The sequence below is a fragment of the Antechinus flavipes genome, chromosome 2 (assembly GCF_016432865.1).
Source record: "Antechinus flavipes isolate AdamAnt ecotype Samford, QLD, Australia chromosome 2, AdamAnt_v2, whole genome shotgun sequence".
Lineage (NCBI taxonomy): Eukaryota > Metazoa > Chordata > Mammalia > Dasyuromorphia > Dasyuridae > Antechinus > Antechinus flavipes.
The window spans coordinates 485,094,520-485,114,874 of NC_067399.1; the positions used below are offsets into that span (position 1 = coordinate 485,094,520).

A 20,355-nucleotide genomic window follows, 5' to 3' on the forward strand; every position below is an offset into this window, starting at 1 on the left:
CTAAGCTCTCTCAATTCCTCAACGTTTCCCAAGCACATTCCCTCCTTTCCAATCAGAACACACTACATTAGTTTAGTTCAGGCCTTTATCATCTCACACCTGGACTATGTCAAGAGCCTCCTAACTGGTCTTATGACTTCTGGTCCCTCCAAGCTCTATTCCTTATCCAGCACTAACTACCAAGGGTAATTCAACAAACATTTATTAAACTATGATGAGCAAGGCCCTGGAAAATAAAAACTCACATTTCTATAGAGCTTCAAGAATTACAAAGTGCATTGCACACAAGAACCTTGTAAGGAAGATAACACACGGTTTACTATCTCCATATTTGTTTCTTTTTGATCAAGACATTGGGGGTCAACCTGGTTAAACAACTTACTCAAAATCAACACAAAAGAAGGGCAAAAACTGGGATTTTAACTCAATTGGCCTAAGTCCAGTGTTCTTTCCAATGAAACATGATTCCTTGCTATTTTCTTCCTATATAGTTTTAAGGTGTTACCTTTTACTAAAAAAACTTTCAAGAGCTCCCTATTGCTAGGAAATAAAATACACACTATTCAGCTTAGCATTAAGGTCCCCCACAATCTGGCTCCAACCTCACTTTCCAGTATTACCTCCTATAATTCCCTTGGTTCCTGCCACGGTGGTATCCACATTCTCCCCTAAACTCCCCATGTCCATTTCTACCTCGTCACTCCCCTCTCTGGGAATGTTCTCCTTCTCTTCTCCACCTACTGAAATCAACTCTTACCCACCCATCAAGGGTCAAATCCAAACTTCCTCCTTCATGAAGCTTTCTGAGAAGACTACAACCCACAAAAATTTTCTTCTCTGAACTGCTACAGTACCAATTATCTGTACTACTCCTTTGGCACTTGCCACATGCTGCTCTGAACTGTAATTATTTGTGCACATGAATCTTCTTCTCCAACTAACCTACACATTTCATGAGACGCCGTTTGCATCTTCATATCCTCTGGTAGGACAGGAGGGCCTGACACGAAGGGTGTAGTTCATCAAGGGTGACCCAGCCTTGGGCTCAGGAGACTTATGAGCCCATAACAATAATAGTTATGAAAAATTGGGACATGCCACTTGAACTTTCTGAACCTCAAGTTCTTTATCTGAAAAATGGGGATAATAGGGTCATACTATAGGTATCAACTACTTCATAAAATTGTCAAGAAGAAGGTTCTTTATAAACCTCAATGCACCAAAAATATAGGGGCTGACTGGTTTTTCATGTACTAATTGCTCAATAAATTCATTTCTGTTGTTTTAGTCAAAGTACTAGAGTTAGGGTAGAGAAAGGCATATGTAGGATAGAGGTAGAATCACAAATTAGGAAAAGTGTCCTGTGTGATTTCTCACCACTGATGATGTCAAAGGCTGACAAGGTCAGGAATCTCAAAGTCTCCTCTGACATGAACCTACCTCCTTGCTACCTGTCACCCCACGCTACAAAGTCAGGACTTCCATGATAGCCTGCCTAAAAGCCCCAGGTCCTGAGCAGCATCTCTCCCTAGTTTCAGGCTTCCTGTATCTCAGACTTAGGGAGGCCCCATCCAGCATAACAACAGGCTTTTCCCCACAACTAGTACCCCCCACTCAGATATTAAAAATAACAATAATGGTATCTCATATTTATATGGCCCTTTAAGATTTTCAAAATGCTTCACATCTATTATTTTACTTGATCCTCATTAAAACCCTAGATAGGTATGATGATGATGATGATGATGATGATGATGATGATGACATTGTCCAACTGAGGCCATGAGAGGTTAAATAGTCATGGATCATGTACCTAGTAAAGCAACATTTGAACTCAGATCTTCCTGATTCTAAGTTTAATATTCTATTTCTACAGAAGCAAATTAAAGCGCCACTACCACCATCACTATTCTGGCCACCATTTCTCCTCAGCTCTAGACTGAGAAAGTCCAGGACCCGGGAGTCTTGGGAAGAGAAGTGTTTCCAACCCCAAGTTCTCAGCCATTATCCTTGGAAGCATTCTCAGTGGAGATACAGCCTGGGAATTGCTCCAGCAGTGGCTACGACCACAGTTAATGAAGACCCAGAAAAGTCTTGCACCAAAGTCTTTGGCACTGCCAAATGTCTTAACACCAGAAAATCACATCATTTTATTATATGAAATGGAGTAAAGAAAAGGTAATATATATCTGCTTTCTGCTGTACCTCAAAGATCATTAGACTTGTCTATCTAACTCGTAATTGAAGCTTTCTATTGTGTAGTCTCCCTCATTAGAAAGTGAGGTCCTTGACAGCAGGAACCATCTTGCCTTTAGATTTGAATCTCCAGTGCTTTACACACACAGTGCTTAATAAATGCTTTTCACATACATGTGCACCTCTAAAATTATCTGGGCCCAGAACTACCACAGAGATGCAATGGAAAAAACACCGAATTTAGAATCAAAAGATCTGAATTCGAATCCCAGCTCTGTCACTTCCATATCATCATCACCGCCATTATCATCATCATTAGTATTTATACAGTACTTAAAAGTTTGCAAAGTGCTTTACAAACATTATCTCATTTTATTCCTCAACAACCCTAGGAAGCAGGTGCTATTATTACCTGCCTTTAACAAATGAGGAAACTAGGACACATGGGTAAAACCCTTTTGCCCAGGATCACACAGCTAATTGTGAGATGGCATTTGAACCTAGATACTCCAGGTCCAGAAGCTGTACTACACTACTGATTGACTAAGGTGACCTTGGGCAATCACTCAGTATTGTAGCATCTGTAAAGCTAGAACTGTGTGTCAAACATTGAACAAAAGATGAAAAACATTAAAAAATTTTAAAAATCAAAGTTCCTTGATCATATTGATATGGGGATTTCTTCCCAAGATGTCAATCACTACTCATTCATACCTACCTGATCTAGGCAAACTTCTCTTGTCCGAGTCTCCCCAAGACTTCATCGAAGACCCCCCAATGTAATCTAAGAACATTCCTTGTTATCTATCTCCTTGGATGAAGAGAGTAATGAAGATTCTGCCTGGCCACCTATCCTCCTTCCTCCCATGGGATTGGGCCATCTTCTCATACAGAAAAAATACAATTCCCTTTATCTCTCTATGTCTTCATTTCCTCAACTGCAAGTGGAAACGGGTTGACTTGTCACATCCCTTCCAGCTTGAAAATCTTGCCATCCTATACAACAGGGCTAAGCCAGCTGGCTAGGAGAGGAAATATTGTGGAGAAAAAGGCATAAAGACTAGGGATTAAGGAGATTTGGGTAGTCTCTCTAGCTTTGACTTTGAATTCACCTTTATTCAACAGATTACTTACAAGGCCTCACAGGTAAGGCCCTATGTCTTAGGACCCGAAACAAGACATGACTTTTGCCACACAGAGAATTTCTAGTATAAGGAAAGAGAGAACCCACTTACAAGCACTTACCAACAGAGGCAAAAGAAGAAATGTTCACGCAACGTGATAGGAGAAGGAGGGAGCGATCACTTGAGTCAGACTTGGTCATGTTACCATAAATTTCCAATTGTCTCTGAGGTCTTCTATGAGTTCTAACATTCTATGGTGCTGGATCTACCTCTGCAAGTCCATCTTTCATTAAGCAGGTCTACTGAACACTTTCCCCCTCCCCCAAAGAACATGCCTCCCAAATGGGTCGTTAAGAAGACAACTTCTTCCCCAGTCTCTCCATTTTGCCACACCTCTGAAGAGCATAGGAAGCACAGAAAACAAGTAACTCCAGATGGCCCAGGATCCTCAATAGGAGGAATTTAATCTCAAACCCAGATTGTGTTCAGAAACCACATTTTCCTTTTTTGTCCCAATTCCTTCTTTTCCCATAGCTCAAGTTAAAAGAAAACACCCTTCCCTTTGCCCAAGAAGCTTCAACTCTTTCAGATTTAGCAACAAAAAAGGAGAGGGAGGAGAAGAATGAAAAAAAAAAAAACAACTTTGAAATCACCATAGTCCAATTAGCAATGCTCTCACCCTTCATGCTTACAAACAAGAGATTACATTAACACCTGCTACAAAAGCAAACATTTTTAGATATCTTCATCTTCACCTCCTTGACATTCCCTTGAAAACCCTCTGAGCAGAATGGTGACTGACAGTGTATATATTCTTTCTCATTATGCCAGGGCTTAAAAAAAAAAAAAACATAACAACCCAAAGATTAAAAAGTCACAATCTCCGTGGGCAGTTCTGAGCTTTGTTCCCTAGTCTGGCCCCTGACTGGGCTCGCTCCCTTCCACCCCTCCACTCATCACACTCCCCACTCCCCTCAGATATTTATGTACTTTACCCACTACAAGAAGTCCAACTGTGCAAATAGGCAGAGAGAGACTCCAGGGGAGGGCTGGCAATTTCCAGGAGACTAGTTCTATTTTATGGGTGATAAAGACTGTCCAGGTACAGATGGGGGAACAGGAAGACCGGCCTGAGCCTTGAAGACTCTGCAGCCTCCATATACCCAGAGTACCAGGTTATTGGGCACTCCCTTTGTGGTACACTCATCCAAATAAATGGACCTCCTGGGCCATCTCGTACATTTATAACCTCTGTGCCGATAGGAAAAACACTTCTTTTTCACTGGTCAGAAAGGCGACTCTGTGACTGTGGCGTGGATACAGCCCTTTCGACTACAATAACACTTTATTACCGAGCTTGTTACCCTCGTGCTGAGCTGGGAAGCCGTGAGGACTTTCTCTTTAAAAGCTCCCCATCTAGGAAAGCTGAACTTTCAAAAGTCCAGGAACGTTTGAAAAGAGAAAGTACTGAAATAACTTTGTGAGCATTCTGTTTTGACAATGTGCCTGAAGAATTCGCCACATTTAGCTGGGAAATGCAAGCAGTTAAATCTATTCAATGTCATGACATACAAAATTGGAGCGTAATTGCCCCTAAGTGGTTGACAACTGGAAAGTACTTTTTATAGGGAGAGAGGGAAATTTCTGCTAGAAAATGGAAGATATTGTCAAAAGTTGGATTGCCACATAAGTGGCTTGAGACGGCTCAGATAGAAAGAGAGAGAGCTCCAGCATGGACACTTCCCTTCCCCCTCACCCCACTTCCCCATCATTAAATACTTCAGAACGAGGCACAACAATGACACCGTCAGTAGACTAAAAGTGACCAGGAATGTTTCAGATAGCAATCGAGCAGGTACCAAGGAAGGGGGCTAAAAAGATGTTCTTACCAATCATATGGTTGGCGACATGGATTTGAATTTCTCTTTCATTTTCAAAGGTCATCTGGCACTTGATGCACTGATATGTCTTTTTCTGTTTAAAAACAAGAGAAAGAGAAATTAGAATGTGGCCATACCTGCAGGAAAATGCAAAGTTAATATCCAACAATTCTCAAATGCCAGACATATCCTATCTCCTTCTTCTGCCTTTTAGATTTCTGCCAAATCACCAACCAGCCTCTCCAGCTCTGACAGCTGTTTAGAAAGACCTGCCAGGTTCTAATGGGCCTGGTATCTTTAGGGAAACCTACCCCTCACCTGAACTGGTTAACTTTAGATCCCAAAATAAGTTCCTATTTTGAGAACCTGGGGACTGGCCCATAGGGCCTACAGTGGCATAGCATCATTACATTAAGATAAGCCCTTGCTGGGAGATGCACCAGAAAAATAGACAAGGATGGACCCCTTGCAGAGAAACCAGAATCAATGGTTTGGCCATCTTTTCTCTCTTCCAAAACAAAATGGAGAAATTCTCATCTTGGGGTCTGTGAATAATTTTTTCTAATATTTTAATAATGACATTTTGATATAATTTGTTTCCTTTATAATCCTTTGTGTTTTATTTTATGCATTTAAATGTATTTTTCTAAGCAGGGATCCATAGATTTTGCCTGACTGCCAAAGGGGTCCATGACATAAAAGAACTAAAGAATTTCTGCCCTAAGATAAGGCAAAACAAAACTCCTTTACTCTGTGGACCAAAGCATATTTGCAAAGCTGAGATAATGGCACTGCTTTCCACGTCAGTCCTATGTTGCCTATGTCACAGTTTTGGTCCACTGAGACTATGACACAAAAAGTAGAAGATGGTGAGAAGCAGCAGTTATCCAAACTAGCAAAGAGAGAATGGTAGCAGAGTTAGAGCCTGAAGGGTAATGTGGATGTTCTCTAGAATAACAACAGGCAAAGAATGAAATGTTCTCACATGAGAAATCAAAACATCCAGCTGCTCTTCAGTTCCAGGACTTAGTTTACCCTCGGAAAATATGAAGAACACATTTATGTGGCCAAAGCTAGGGCACTTGTATGGGGGAGAGGGATAAAAGACAGCAATGGAAAAAGCACCAAACACCCAATCTGCAACAAGAATCGTCTTGCTGCAATTTTCAGAGCAACTGAACTTTCCCAAACTGGAACAGTCAGTCCAAAGATGGCTTTTTACAGGAACTGAAGCCCGTCTATTGTCCTTTGTGTTTTCCATTTAGGCTACAACTACCGCAATCACAGTTTCCAGTCCTGAAATGTTAATCTATCATGGCAGGAAGAGCTATCCCTAGGAAGAAAGGTCTTTTTTATTCTTCCCAGAAGTAGAAAAGGTATGTGCAAGGAGATGATGTGAAGGATGATGATAAGGTAGATTTTGGAGGCTGAGACTCTTCAGACTTTCTCAGAAAGGCGTCTTCTTACAACTGCTACATTCAGTTTTCTGGAAAGCAAAAGGTAGTGAAGGGGCCCAGGTACTACTAAAGCTGAGGATATACATTTTCTTTATCCTAGTGTCAACACACCCCCCCTTTCCCCACCCCACCCCCAGCCAATAAAGTCCACAATTGGGAAGTAAGTACAAACAACAGAGTTCTTTGTCTCTTAAAGGCGTGATGTGATGGATAACACAAGATAAGGTTTAAGAAGACCCGTCTGAATCCAATCTCAGATATTAGTAACTATGGGTAAAACACAATTTCTCTGTTTCTGCTTCTGTAAAATGGGGATATAATAATACCAAGAGTGTCTATTTCATGAGATCATGAAATCAAGTTATATATATGAAAACAACTTACCTTTTCCTAGCAGCTTAAGGTTTACAAAGCCTTTCTTCCCTATTGGGTGAGGATCACAGAGTTTGAGAACTGGACAAGAACCTCAGTGGCCATCTACCCCAAACCACATCCAGGAGGAATCCCCACTCAATGAATAATATTCTCAAACAACAGATCACAGAATTAGGGCTAGAAGTGACTGTTAGTATAGAGGTAGTTAAACTGTCAGATAACAAAGGTTTTGCCAGATAGACACCTCACAGGTCTATCCAAGAGTCAAGCGATCACAGAATCATAGGGCACAGATCAAGACTGAGAAGGGAACCCAGAGTCAACTAGTTCAAACCCTGCATTTTACAATTAAGAAAACTAAGGCACAGGGAGATTAAGGACATAAAGTACTAAAGAGCAGATCAGGGGGTTTGAATTGAGGTTTTCTGACTCCAGACCTAGCCCACCCTGTAGTACTATCAAATCTGTCATAGTAACGAACTAGAATATGTGTGAAATAGTTCACAGTGACAAAGAAAAATGGGATGATCTCTTGTAAAGTGTCACATATTGTTGCCGTGGTGTTATTGGTATTATTTTCTTGGCTACAGGATTTAGTGCACACTTTTTAAAGGAAAGGGAAATCTAGTTGGCGCTGAAGATGGCAGACAAGAGACCTCAGGAAAGAGCCAGCAGACAAGGAGATGCTACAGAATGGGCACAGAATGGCAGCAAGAGCTGTAGGTCAAGTTCTTGCTCTGCAGTTGCTATAGTTGCAAATAACGTATGCACTTTAAACATCAATTCTTAAGCACCCATATTATTCCTCCACTTGAAAATAGGAATAATAATACATATTCTACCATCTTCTAGCATAAGACCGCTGCAAGAATCAAATTTTATATATAATTGATGCCTAAGATCACATACATGGTGACAGACCTGGGATTTGAACTCCAAAAGCCACAGTTGTTGTTAACAATGCAATTCCTAATCATTAAGTGCTACTTCTAAGAACTGAAGCATTTAAGGGTATATGGCATATTTCTCCTTTGTTACTTGTCTGACTACACTGGCTACAATAATGGAGGAAAAGGGGAAAAAGAGTAAGGGGCTCAGAATCAAGTCTACTTTGTAAGAGAGAGATCAATGGTGATTGCCTACCGTCTGAAGAAATGCTGGGCCCCCTGAAGCAAACAAAATAGAGCTAGATCATAGACTTAGATGTACAAAATACCTTAGAGAGAGCCTGGCTCTCCCATTTTACAGATGAGGAAACTGAGGCAAACCGAGATTAAGTGATTTGCCTAAGATAATAACGCTTATGAATGTCTGAGGTGGGATTTGAGTTTACATCTTCCTGCTTCCAAGTCCAGTACTCTATGCAATGGAAACTTACTACATCTCAAAAGATTCCACCATGCTCCTCCACAGACCAACTAGACGCAGTTTTCCATTTGAAGAATTAGAAAGTTGATGATTATTTTTCATCCTGCTTTTTTTTCATGACCTTGGGTGGCAAATGGCCCTTTTCAGTCTTTATTTCTATAATGGGGTCATAAACATTCATCATAAAGATGGATATTAGGGCATTAGTGTACCTTAGTAGAAAGAAGCTTGTGCTCAGAATGAGAAAACCAGGGTTCAAACCTTAACTCCGATGCCTATTACTCTTGTAACACTGGAAAAGTCACTTAAATATAATTTTATGTAGAGAGAGAGAGAGAGAGAGAGAGAGAGAGAGAGAGAGAGAGAGATACATATGTGCATATAGATGTGTGCATATACACATACATACACACATATATGTCTCTCAGGTTTCTAAAATTGCTGTCTTCATTGAGAAGAGGAGAACGCAAGGATTTTTCTTAATTTCTAGATAAAATAAGACACAGTGGGTAGAGTACAAAACCTGGAGTCAGGACGATTTGTCTTCCTAAATTCAAATCTGGCTTCAGACACTCACTAACTGTGTGATCTTAAACAAGTCATATATTTGCCTCAGTTTCCTCATCTGTAAAATGAACTGGAGAAGGAAATGGCAAACCATTCTAACATCTTAACTGAGAATACCCCAAATGGGGTCACAAAGAGTTGGACATGACTGAAAAATGACTGAATAACAACAAAAACAGATTCAGGCTACATCAGAGAAAATGTAAGAGGTAGAATCTGAAGTCAGATCTGTTTTGTTTCTCAGTCTCACCTCCTTCCCACAATATCCTAAGCGTTCCTCCTGTGTAATCTATGTCAAAGGTACCTTCTCTACAAAATGCTACTCTAAAGGATGCCATGGTTTGAAACTTGAATCACTGGATAACTATTACTCCTCTGAAATAATGGCAACTAAACAAACAAAAACCAAGTTTGGGTGGAGTGGCTGAAGAAGATTAAGTTCTTCAAGGCCTTCTTAAAGAGAGGAGCAGACTCATCTCAAACTGAACGTGGAAATGGGAGAAATTGGGTCCGTATCCCACATCTGGGGCTGACTGCCTGTACGGCCCACCTGCCCTTGCCCTCAGTTCCCTCTGAGCTCCAGAACTAGGATCCCGGAACCTCGGGGTCATCGAGACGCCCCATCCCTCAGTACAGCTGACACAGTCTCAGAACAATTCCCAGCTTTGTGCTATAAAAGGCCCTAACCACCCCAAGAAGAGGACTAAGTAAGGCTTCCTAGCCCATCTAGCTTTCTGGCTAAGAAAGGGCAGGGATCTCCAAGGGAGACAAAGACAGGGCATGGATCTTCAGCCCTGCCCCCCACCTACTCCCAGATCCTGGGCTCCCAGGCCCCAAGCAGTCCCGTCCCCACGCCCGCATCTGGAGAGAACGTGGAAGGGAGCAGCAGGGGGCCCGCACCGCCCCCTCACCTGGGTGGCCCCCGGCGGCCAGACTCCCCGTCCCCAAGCCAGGGGCCAGGAGGGAGTCTGCTGGTCACCGCAAGCTCCCTGAAAAGTGTTTCTGAGGAAGGCCAGGCAAGGCTGAGGGCTGTCTGGGGGGAGAGGGAGGAAATGACTAGAAGAGAAACCTCACGTCTGTCTCTGAGGCAGCTCAAGTGGAAGCCTAAGAACCATAAATACTGCAGGCTAGGTGCCAGTAGGGGGTAATATTCCATGACTGGACCTTATTTTATTTATCTCTCCTGGGGCAGCCCCGAGCGAAGCAGGTTCGATGTGCACTGAAAATAATTAACACAGGGAGGGCCCAGCATGGGGAAGGAGTAAGTGGCTGCCACTCCACTCCGGTTTGGAAGCTGGGTTCTGAGGGGGGAACGGAATCACTGGTGGAGAACTCTGCAGTCCCTCGCGGCAAAGGAACCCAAGGGGCATTTCCCTGGGAAGTGACAAAGCCTGCTGACTGTGACAAGTAATGTGCCCACAAACGCACGCACGCCCGGCCCACTTCCTGAAGCCCAGAGAGACCCACACATGCAAGCGGGGTCCCCGAACCCCGACACTCCCCCCGGCTCGAGTTTGCGCACACACGCAGCTCGCTCTCACGTGACAGCCTCACGCAAAGACAACAGATGCAATCCACAGATGCCATTCACAGCTCCCCATGTGCCTGCAGAGCTAGACACCCCTTCAAAAACACATCCCTATCCAAGCCCGCCCGGAGAGATGTGGTGCTCGTATGTTCCCTCACACAGACACAGAGGGACTGGCCCCGGCCCACATCTTCCCCCTTCGTGAGGGCCCGTCACATACTGGGCACAAACCTGCTCAAGTGGCCCCAGAGCCCCGGGGAGGAAAACACCAGCACATGAAGGAGAAAAGGGGATGCTGGGTCGTTCACTCATTCAGGTCTCTCTGTTTCCTCCTCTCCTGTTTCCCTCCCATCAATTTCCTTTAATGTCTCCTCTCTTTCTGTCCCCTTGATCCTTTTCCCCAAGAAGATCCCTCTGGGTGGTTTTTAGAGATCTCTAATTGAAGAGATGTCAGTGCATGGACTGTCTCCAGCATCCAAGGCACCTTCTCATTGCTGTGGGTCCCTTCCCCAGCACTCCCCGAGGGCCAGCTCAGCATCAGGCTCTGCTTACAGAAATATAAGAGATGATGCTCATGGTGCTTTCTAATCCACTGCTGCTCCCATGGATCTGCACTCAATGCAGAAAGGAAGATAAGGATAAATAAGGACAGAAGGAAGGGTGAGTAAGGGAAGGGTGTAAGGAAAGGAGATTCACAGATAGCTCATTAGGGAGACAAAGGACTCTTCCTGAGGTAGTCAAAAGAGCTGGGAACCCTAGGCTCTCTGGTCCTGACTTCATGCCTTAAAATTTCCCGTCTCTGGAATTCGAGGACACTACTCGGCCAACCCCACTGCACAAGGGTATTTTGAAAAGCAAGTTAGTTATATCATGGATGTAAAAAGCATTCTGAAAAGTATAATACTCTAAATGTGGTATTATTATTTTTTATTGCAGCGGGTAGGATGAGACCTGACTTCTTTACAGGTAGCCTCCATCCCACGGGGCTATATTCCCTATGAAGCCTGTTGCTACAGACTTGGACCCTGGGGTCCCATCAAGACTCAAGCTAGGTACTGAGATTTTTTATCTTAACCAATTTAAGCTCCTTGAGATTGAGGTTGAAAGGTGAAAAGGCAGTCCTAACCCAAGCCTTTTGAAAGTCTCACAGCTAAAGAAGGTAGGGATCCAAATGTGGCCTCGGTACAGCCTACAAGTGAGATCAGTTGGACAATCTTTTCCCAACCTTCTCCTATAGATGTGTAATGTTCCATCGCTCATCATCCACCGCCCCACCCTTCAGAATGACTTGGCCACAATATCTGAGGAGCTTGGGGGCCAAATTCCATCTAATATCTAGACATGGCCCAATCTCTGGGTAATCTTTGGCTCCCTAAGGGCAACGGGGCCATATCCCATGAGGAGGCTGGGCTTGGCAAAATAGGCTTCAAATATCCAGAATCATGGGGAGTGCGGAAGAGCAACCTTCTAAGTTGTTGCACCTTTGAAAGGGCTGTCAAGCCTCAAATAGGACTGTAGTGGCTAAAATATTCCTCTTTCCAAGATTTGAAAAACTGGGTTTTTTTCCAATTGCATCTGATTATGTCTCCAGCTGTCACCTTCTTCTATTTGGGTTTTATTTTCACCTCCATAAAATGAACTAAATAAAATGTTCTCTAAGCTTTCTCCCAGCATAAAAATGTTAGGTTTTTATATCAATCTCTCTCTGTTTCTCCTTCTCTCTTTCTTTCCCTCTTTGTCTGTCTGTGTCTCTCCCTGCCTCCCCCACCTCCAAGCATGGAGCCTATTGCAAGTCCCAAGGCCAAATACCACCAGCAAACACCTGTGGCAAAAGGCTATAGCCCCAAATCCTGCCTCCCTCAAGGCCAGCAACAGTAGCACCTGGAAGAGTTTACTCTTAGGAAACATTTGGCATCTCCACCCATCTGGAAAGAACACAAACCCAGAGAGAATCCTAAGGCCCTACAGGTCTAACGCTCGAGAAGCAAACAGCCAGATGGAAGAGTGGAGTTTCTATAGAAAGTCCCCACTCAGCCTCCTAGACCCAAGCCCCACAGCCATCAAGGAAAGGGCTGATGTGCCTCTGCTCCCCAAATCCACAAGCGGCAGATACAGCCAGACGAGGAGTTCTTGTGGAAAACAGATTAGTGTGATTAAAAGAGAAGTGGATTTGGAAATTCTGGTTCAAATCCTGGATCATATGTCAAAGTTTTAGAGCTAACTGGTACCTCAGTCTCCATCTTAACCATTGCTCCCCACTTTACAGATGTGAAAACAGATACCCAAAGAAATAGATACTTCCCCAAAACATACAGATGTATCGGAGGCAAGTCTAACTCTAAAAGTGTCATCCTTTCAACCCTATCAAAATGGTGAATGGGTTGGAACGAGCAATGAGAAGATAGGATTAGATGACCTCAGAGGATTTTCTAGATCCAATTTCTATGAGCTTATGATCTCTCAACTGAGGGAGAACCAAGGCTCAAATCACCTCTACAAAGAACAAATCCACCTGTTGGACACAGGACCAAGGCGAAGTCAATTCCACTTATCTGAGGCACAACTTTCTCTTCTGCACAATGGGGATAATTACACTACCTACCTCAAATGCTGTGGGACCTCCAGCAAAGGGTGTGTGTGTGTGTGTGTGTGTGTGTGTGTGTGTGTGTGTGTGTGTGTGTGAGAAAGAGAAAGACAGAGAGACAGACAGAGAGACACAAAGACAGAGAGAGAGACAGAGAAACAGAGAGACAGAGACAGAGATAAACAGAGAGACAGAGACAGACAGAGAGAGAAAGAGAGAGAGAGACAGACAGAGACAGAGAGAGAGACAGAGACAGAGAGAGACAGAGAGAGAGAGAGACAGACAGAGACAGAGAGAAAGAGACAGAGAGAGAGAGAGAGAGAGAGAGAGAGACAGACAGACAGACAGACAGACAGAGACAGAGAGACAGAGAGAGAGACAGAGACAGAGACAGAGAGACAGAGAGAGAGAGAGACAGAGAGAAAGAGAGAGAGAGAGAGAGAGAGAGAGAGGCAGAGAGAGAGAAGTTTCAGTCAGAAAAAGTTTGAATGTAGTTCCAGCTTCACTTTGTTATGGGTTCTGCAGACAACTACAAGGAATACCCACTCGCACTGTGACAGCAGAAGACCCAACAGCGTGCTGTGGACTCACAGCCCCCCCCTCACAAAGCGGGGGCAGCCCCAGGGAAAGGAGAAGAGACGCTGAGCTACTTACTCTGGGGACCGGAGATGTCTGGGCTCCTTTCCGCTGCCCGCTCGTCTCGGGGGTCAGGTCCCTGTGGTCCATCTGTACGTGGCTCTCCAGGTCCTCGGCGCTCTCGAACTTGACGCTGCACTCGGGGCAGCGCAGGCTCCCGCAGGGCCGCTCGCCGGCCTCGGGCGGAGTCAGGCCGGCCGCCTGTCCGTTGGTGCTGCGGGTCATGCAGCCGGCGCAGAGGCCGTAGGGCAGGCCGTTGACATCCAGCTTTACCAGGTCCTGCTTGTTCCGGAACTCCTTGAGGCAGAGCGCGCACTTGTAGAGCTTCTGCAGGGACTGGCCGTTGGGGGAGGAGGCGGCCGAGTTGCCGGCCAGCTTCTGCATGTGGAAGGTGCCGTGGATCTTGAGCTCCAGCGTGGAGGTGACGGTCTGCATGCAGACGACGCAGCGGAAGCCGGTCAGCGAGTTGCGCAGGTCGGGGTGCATCTGGCAGTGCTCGATGAACTCCTCCTCGCTCTGCAGCGGCATCTTGCAGATGCGGCAGGTGCCCGTGTCCAGGCTCTTGCTGTGCGTCACCTTGTGCTCCGTGAGCGTCAGCAGCGAGGGGAAGCGCTCCCCGCAGATGGGGCACATGTAGTGCTTGGCGGGCCCCCGGTGGGTCTGCATGTGCTCCCGCAGCCCGTTCTCCGAGAAGAAGGTCCGCGAGCAGACGTTGCACTTGTGGCTGCCCTTGATGAACTCGGCCTTCTTGCGGGAGCAGTCGTCCTCCCCGGGCCGGATGTTGTGGTCGCGCAGGCGGTGGTTCTGCAGCAGCACCTCCATGGTGTAGGCGGCCCCGCAGATGTCGCAGCCGTACATGGGCTCGGAGGCGTCCACGTCGTCCTCGCTGGCCTCGTGGCTGTTGGGCGCCTCCGGGTTCTTGAGCAGCAGGTTCTGGATGTCGGCGGGCTCGGCCTTCTTGCCGGCGGGCGGCATGCCGTTGGCCGTGCCGTTCTCGGCCGCCGCGTCGAAGACGCAGTGCTTCTCGCGGAGGTGCTTCTCCAGCAGGATGATGGCGTGGAAGGCCTTGCTGCAGAACTTGCAGTTGTACTTCTTGCTGTGGGTGGTGATGTGGCACTGCAGCTCCACCTCGGTGCTGAAGGTCTCCCCGCAGAAGATGCACTTGTGCGACTTGGTCGGGTTGCCCAGGTGGCTGTGCTTGACGTGGATCTGCAGGTCCACCTCCTTGCGGAAGTCCCAGTTGCAGGCGGTGCAGCGGTACATCTTCTTCTCGTTGCTGTGCTTCACGGCCAGGTGCACCTGGATGGAGACCTTGGAGTCAAAGACCTCCTGGCAGAGAGTGCAGTGGTAGAGCACGAAGGTGTGCATGTCCAGCAGGTGCTTCTGCAGGTCGTCCACCGACGAGAACTGCTTGTCGCAGCTCTCGCACACGTAGTGGGTCGAGGTGGTCATGTAGTGCACCGTGAGGTGCTGCAGGAGCGAGTCCTGGGAGTCAAAGTCTTCTTTGCACTGAGGGCAGGACTGCTTCCTCAACAGCAGCTCCAGGTGCAACTTCAAGTGGGTCTGGAAACTTTCAAAGTTGGAGAACTTGAGATCACACTGATTGCAGGGATACTCGCCGTTGGAAACGGAGTTGATGCTGGCAGAGAGCCGCTGCCTTTTGGGGGAGGAGACTTCCACATCAGAAGAAACGGGGCTCTGCTCTGCCTTCGACTTTTTGTTGTGTGCCAATGGGATGTTCTTGTGGTTTTCCTTAATATGCTTCGTAAGCTTTAGGATGGAGCCAAAAATGGGAGAGTTTGTGCAATACGGGCAGGAGTAAACTTCCATGAACGACTGAGTTGGCTGTACGACGGGGGATTCCAGTTTCGAGTTCCCCACGTTGCAGTGGGTCTGCTGGATGTGTTCCGTGAGGGAGGACTCGGTGAGGAAGCCCATGGAGCACTGGTTGCAGAAGAAGGCGTTGTTGCCATCCGCAGGGTTGGCATTGGGACCGCAGTGGGTGACCCGGATGTGCTCCTGGAGGCTGTTGATGTCGGCAAACATTTCGGGGCAGTAGTTGCAGTGGAAGGCGGAGATGTTGCTGAACTGCATCATGGGGTAGGCGTGGTTCTTGTGGACCTTGCGGACGTGCTCGTTCAGGTTGTACAGCGTGGGCATGGAGTCCAGGCAGACCTGGCACGTGTGGCTCTGCTGGGGCTTGTCCACGTGGATCGTCTTCAGGTGAATCTCCAGGACGGCAAGGCTGTTAAAGTCTCTCTTGGAGCAGTAGGGGCAGCTGTATGTGACCTTGGACCAGCTCTGGCCCTCCTCCCGGTCCACGGCCCGCATCTTCTTCTGGGCCCTTAGAGGCTTCAAGGTGGAGTCCGGGGTGGAGCCGCGCTCCACGGAGGCGCTGGAGTCGGGGGTGGCGCTGCTCATGGACGCCACGCTGCCCAGCACCGGGTCGGGGCTGATGCTGTGGTTGCTGGAATCGGGCTGCCGGTGGCTGTCCAGGTGGCAATAGACCTCCTCCACCGAGGAGAACTGCTCCGGGCACATGGGGCACTTGTGTTTCTTGTTGGCGTGGGCTTGGTGGATGTGCGCGAGCAGCGAGTTCTCGTCCACGAAGACCTCGGGGCAGTGGATGCACTGCAGGTCGGCCTTCTCCGAGAGCTGCGGGTGGCGGGTCAGCACGTGCTTCTCCAGCTCCTCGGTCTGGCTGAAGGTGTCCTCGCAGTAGTCACACATGAAGTCGTCCTTCTTGGCCTCCTTCTCCGACTTGGCGACGTGCTCCTTGTTCTTCTTGTGGGCCTGCATGTGGCTCTGCAGCGAGCTGGTGGAGGAGAAGCCGCGCTTGCAGACCGTGCACTTGAAGGGCTTGCTGGAGCTGTGCGTCTTGAGGTGGATCTTGAGGTGGTCGCTGCGGGAGAAGGCCGCCTCGCACTCGTGGCAGTGGTACTTCTTGTCGCCCGTGTGCAGCTTGATGTGCCGGTCCCGGCTCCTCTTGTGCTTGAAGAGCCGGCTGCAGTAGGTGCACTTGAAGGGGAGCTTGTCGCTGTGGATCTGCTCGTGCCTCTTCAGGTAGCTCAGGCGGATGAAGGACTTGTCACAGAACTGACACGGGTAGGGCAGGCCGGTCCCCCCTTCTTCCTCCCCGATGCCAAGGTCACACCCATCTCCTATCATCTGAGTGGGTGACGCAACATCTTTGCTGGAGGGAGAGGAAGCCACCCAGGAGAGCTGAGGGTCGTCATCACCATCTGTAATGGGAAGGCAGAAAGGAGATTAAAGGCAATTCCCAGGGCATCTGCGAAATAAGGACAAAGCTTCTCAACAACACCGCTGCACCGCTCGCCAACTGCTCGGAGGAAAACGGGAGTGGCGCACGGGGGGCAGAGGGAAAACAAAACAACCAGAAAAGCAGCAGAGAGGGCCAGGGACAAGATGCCTTTCAGATTATAAAGGATGTCGGGAAGGCACACAGCACAGTGTCATCTCTCCAGAAGCTGGCCAGACAGCAATGGGAAACAGCTCTTCCATTAATAACACACCTATCCCTGGCCTTCTTAGCTACCACTGTCCCCCGGGGCTTCGCGTCTCCCCAAAGTGGGAACTCCCAGGGTAAGCTCTCAGAAGTAGGAGTAGCTCCAAGAGCTCAAGCCAACTTGGAAGCCATCACTGGAGGGGGGCTCTAGGACCAACTTCCCACCGACTGTAAGGGGCTGGCTCCCTCCAACCCAGTCTTTTGCTAGTTTGGAACCCATTGACAATCATTGAGATCCCACCCCCTGATCCCCGAGTCTGCAATGGCCCAAGCTAAAATTGAGTGGTACCTCTAAGGGTACCAGAAATTTTCCTCCCCTCCCAAAAAAAACCCTTCAAAATCCAAATTAATTTGGCTTCATTTTAAATGATATTAAATGAATGACTTTTATGTGTGACTCTTCAGGGAAAAGGAGAAAAGTGACATAATCTAAGTAATACAGAAAGAAAACTCCAAAAAGTTTGGGAATTTAGACCTCAGTAAAGGAGATGGAGTAAGTAGAATTTAAAGATCACCAAGTCCTTTGAGTCCCCAACTTTTAAGAAGTATCCCTCTCATTTGTAAATCTGTCCACAGCACACAACCAAAAGGGTTAAAGGTCCCCAATAAAATGGCTTGGCATTATGTCCTGACACTGATGTCAATCAGAGGATGTTTCCAGAACACCAGGGATCTGCATTAAGAACCCAAACACAATGTAAGGGAGGACCTATAAACCCATTAGTGACAGGCAAGGGTCAGGCGAGCCTTTTATCAAAGAGCTAAGAAATCCTTATCTACCTAACAGGAGAAGGCGCTGTCCAGTGCTATCAATCCCCCAGCCGGCTCAAGAGAACACCACAAACAAAAATTGGCTGTTGAAGAAAAAACAAAACCACACAGACCAAGAGGGGAAAAGTTAAGTTACTAAAGACACTAAAGATAAGGAGAACAGAATGAAGCCAGCCGTCCTATGTAGTGAGTTGAAAAGATCACGTTTCATGTCAAGCAGGATATAAAACTTAATAATGAATGAAATAGGCCACAGAGCTGCTGCGGGGGAGGGGAGAGACAAACAAAACATTAAATTAAGCTGCACTGACCTTTTTTTGTGTGTGTGTAAACCCAGCAAAGCGGCTCTCTCTGCTCTCCCCCTCCCTCCCTCCGCTTCCTCCCAGACAAACAGGACCGTTTACCCTTATAAAACATTTAATGATCCCATTCCAACTATTTCTTAAAGCAGCCAATAAAAGTGGTCTCCCAGGCCTTTCATATAAGGGAGTGGGCACGTGCATGCACACACACACACACACACACACACACACAGCCATGTATGCACAAACACACACACACACACACACACACACACACCCCAAGGTAGGCTTCAGAAGCACATGTTCTTGCCTTGGAAAAAGGATATTTCACAGCTGTGAAAAGATGCTAACACAAAACTTGGTCTAGAAACCCTCCAAGTTCTTGCCCTTCCCCCAAAACCAATCACCTTCCTCCTTCCCACAATTCAGTGGGACTGGCTGCCTCCCTGGCACTGCCAGGACTTAGGTGCCCCGCCACCCCCTGCAGCACCACCCTAACCATTTGCCAAAGACCTGAGAGGCGACAGACTAATCAGGCGTGGACGTCCGACAAAGTTGCTTCACACAGCCAAGTACAAACCCAGGCCCCCACGTAGCACCAGACTTCAATCCTCATCTTCTCCCATTGCTCCCCCAAACTGGAAACCAAGTTGTTGGGAGTCACACCAGGGAGCCCCGCTTCCCAGGACTCCTTCCTTTCTAGTAGTACCTCTCCCTCTGATACCACCAGCAAGGGCTCCTTTCCTAAGCAAAGGAGATGAAGTCCCCTGGGAGCCTCACATTACTGGGCCCTTTGGACTGGAACAATCCAGCTGGCTGCCCACTTCCTGGATTACATTCGGTGGGAAGGCACCATGGATCACTGCCTGCTAATTCCCAGCTCACGCCAGCTGGGCTCCTCTAGGGGCCAGGAGACAAAAGGGATGGAGAGAGAAGCTAAGACTGGAAGTAGGGTGATTGGTTCACTAGCACACAATGATCCCGCCCCCAACGTGTGAAGCTGGGCTGGGGCTGCTGTTTGTTTGTTTTTGCTCTGAATGATTTACTGTATCAAAATATATCTGTTGCTCCAATGCAACAGATTCTCCTTGGCCAATGCAATCCAGAAGCCCATAGGCTAAGAACTGTTGCTCCTCCAAGAACAATGCAACATTTTAGAGAAAAGTTCTGAGTGAGAGTAGAAGCCAAGAGAGCCAGCAGGAAAGAGGCAAGATTGTGGCAGGAGCTTAGTCTTTCTCAAAAACTAGCTCACAATTCTTTCAGGCGTCTTTCAGTTTGGGTACCACAAATCTTCAGCTGTCTAAACAGAGAGAACCTCAGTATAAATCCAATCTGTTTGAGCTTCTCTTTCCCTTTCCCCAAATCTTAAGTCAATACTTGCTAAGCAGTCCCTTCAAATACGTAATACTCCAAGTGAGGATCTCACATCCCCTTAAAAGACCTCAAAAATCAGGTTCTCCTCAACCCTCAAGCGCCAATTGCTTTCCACTTTAGAGGTAGGTACAGAGCGGGCAAGATTTGTCAACAATTTTAGAAAACAAGGCTAAGCATTTTATTGTGTGGATGGCAAAACTGAGCACTTGCTGAGATGATAATTATTTGCATTCAAATGAAATGAGGTTGTTTTAAATTGAAAAAGATGAATTGGGAAAATTGGCCATGTTTACATAAAAAATTGAGAAATCAAATTGTCATTTGCTTCCCAAAAAAAGCTATTAACTTTTTGTGTCCAACAAGCAGTCTTTACCCTGTACATGAGCAGTTTTTAATCAGGGGTCAGTAACTTTGTTTATTTTTTTTAATAATTTTATAAATGTATTTTGATATAATTAGCTTCTTTTATGCAATAAGAAGCATTATTCTGAGAAGGGGTTCATAGGCTGCCAACAGAGTCTATGTCACCAAAAAAAAAAAAAAAGGTTAAAAACCTGGGGATTTGGAATATTTATCAATTTGGAAGAAGGTTCAATGCCTTTCAATTTAATTCAAGAAACATTTAAATGTAAGTTAAAGAGAAGAACCTCTATAAGAGGTTGAGAGG

At 46.6% G+C, this 20,355-nt stretch overlaps 1 protein-coding gene across 1 annotated transcript in view; it reads right to left on the minus strand.

Annotated features, from left to right (window-relative positions):
- The window catches only part of ZNF423 (zinc finger protein 423), a 402,787-nt gene that overhangs the window by 139,201 nt on the left and 243,231 nt on the right, over positions 1-20,355 (minus strand). The window contains exons 4-5 of the mRNA XM_051979809.1: positions 13,734-16,957; positions 5,210-5,294 (exon numbers count right to left, since the gene is read on the minus strand). Coding sequence (XP_051835769.1) covers positions 5,210-5,294; positions 13,734-16,957 — 3,309 coding nt within the window. The remainder of the gene's footprint in view (positions 1-5,209; positions 5,295-13,733; positions 16,958-20,355) is intronic.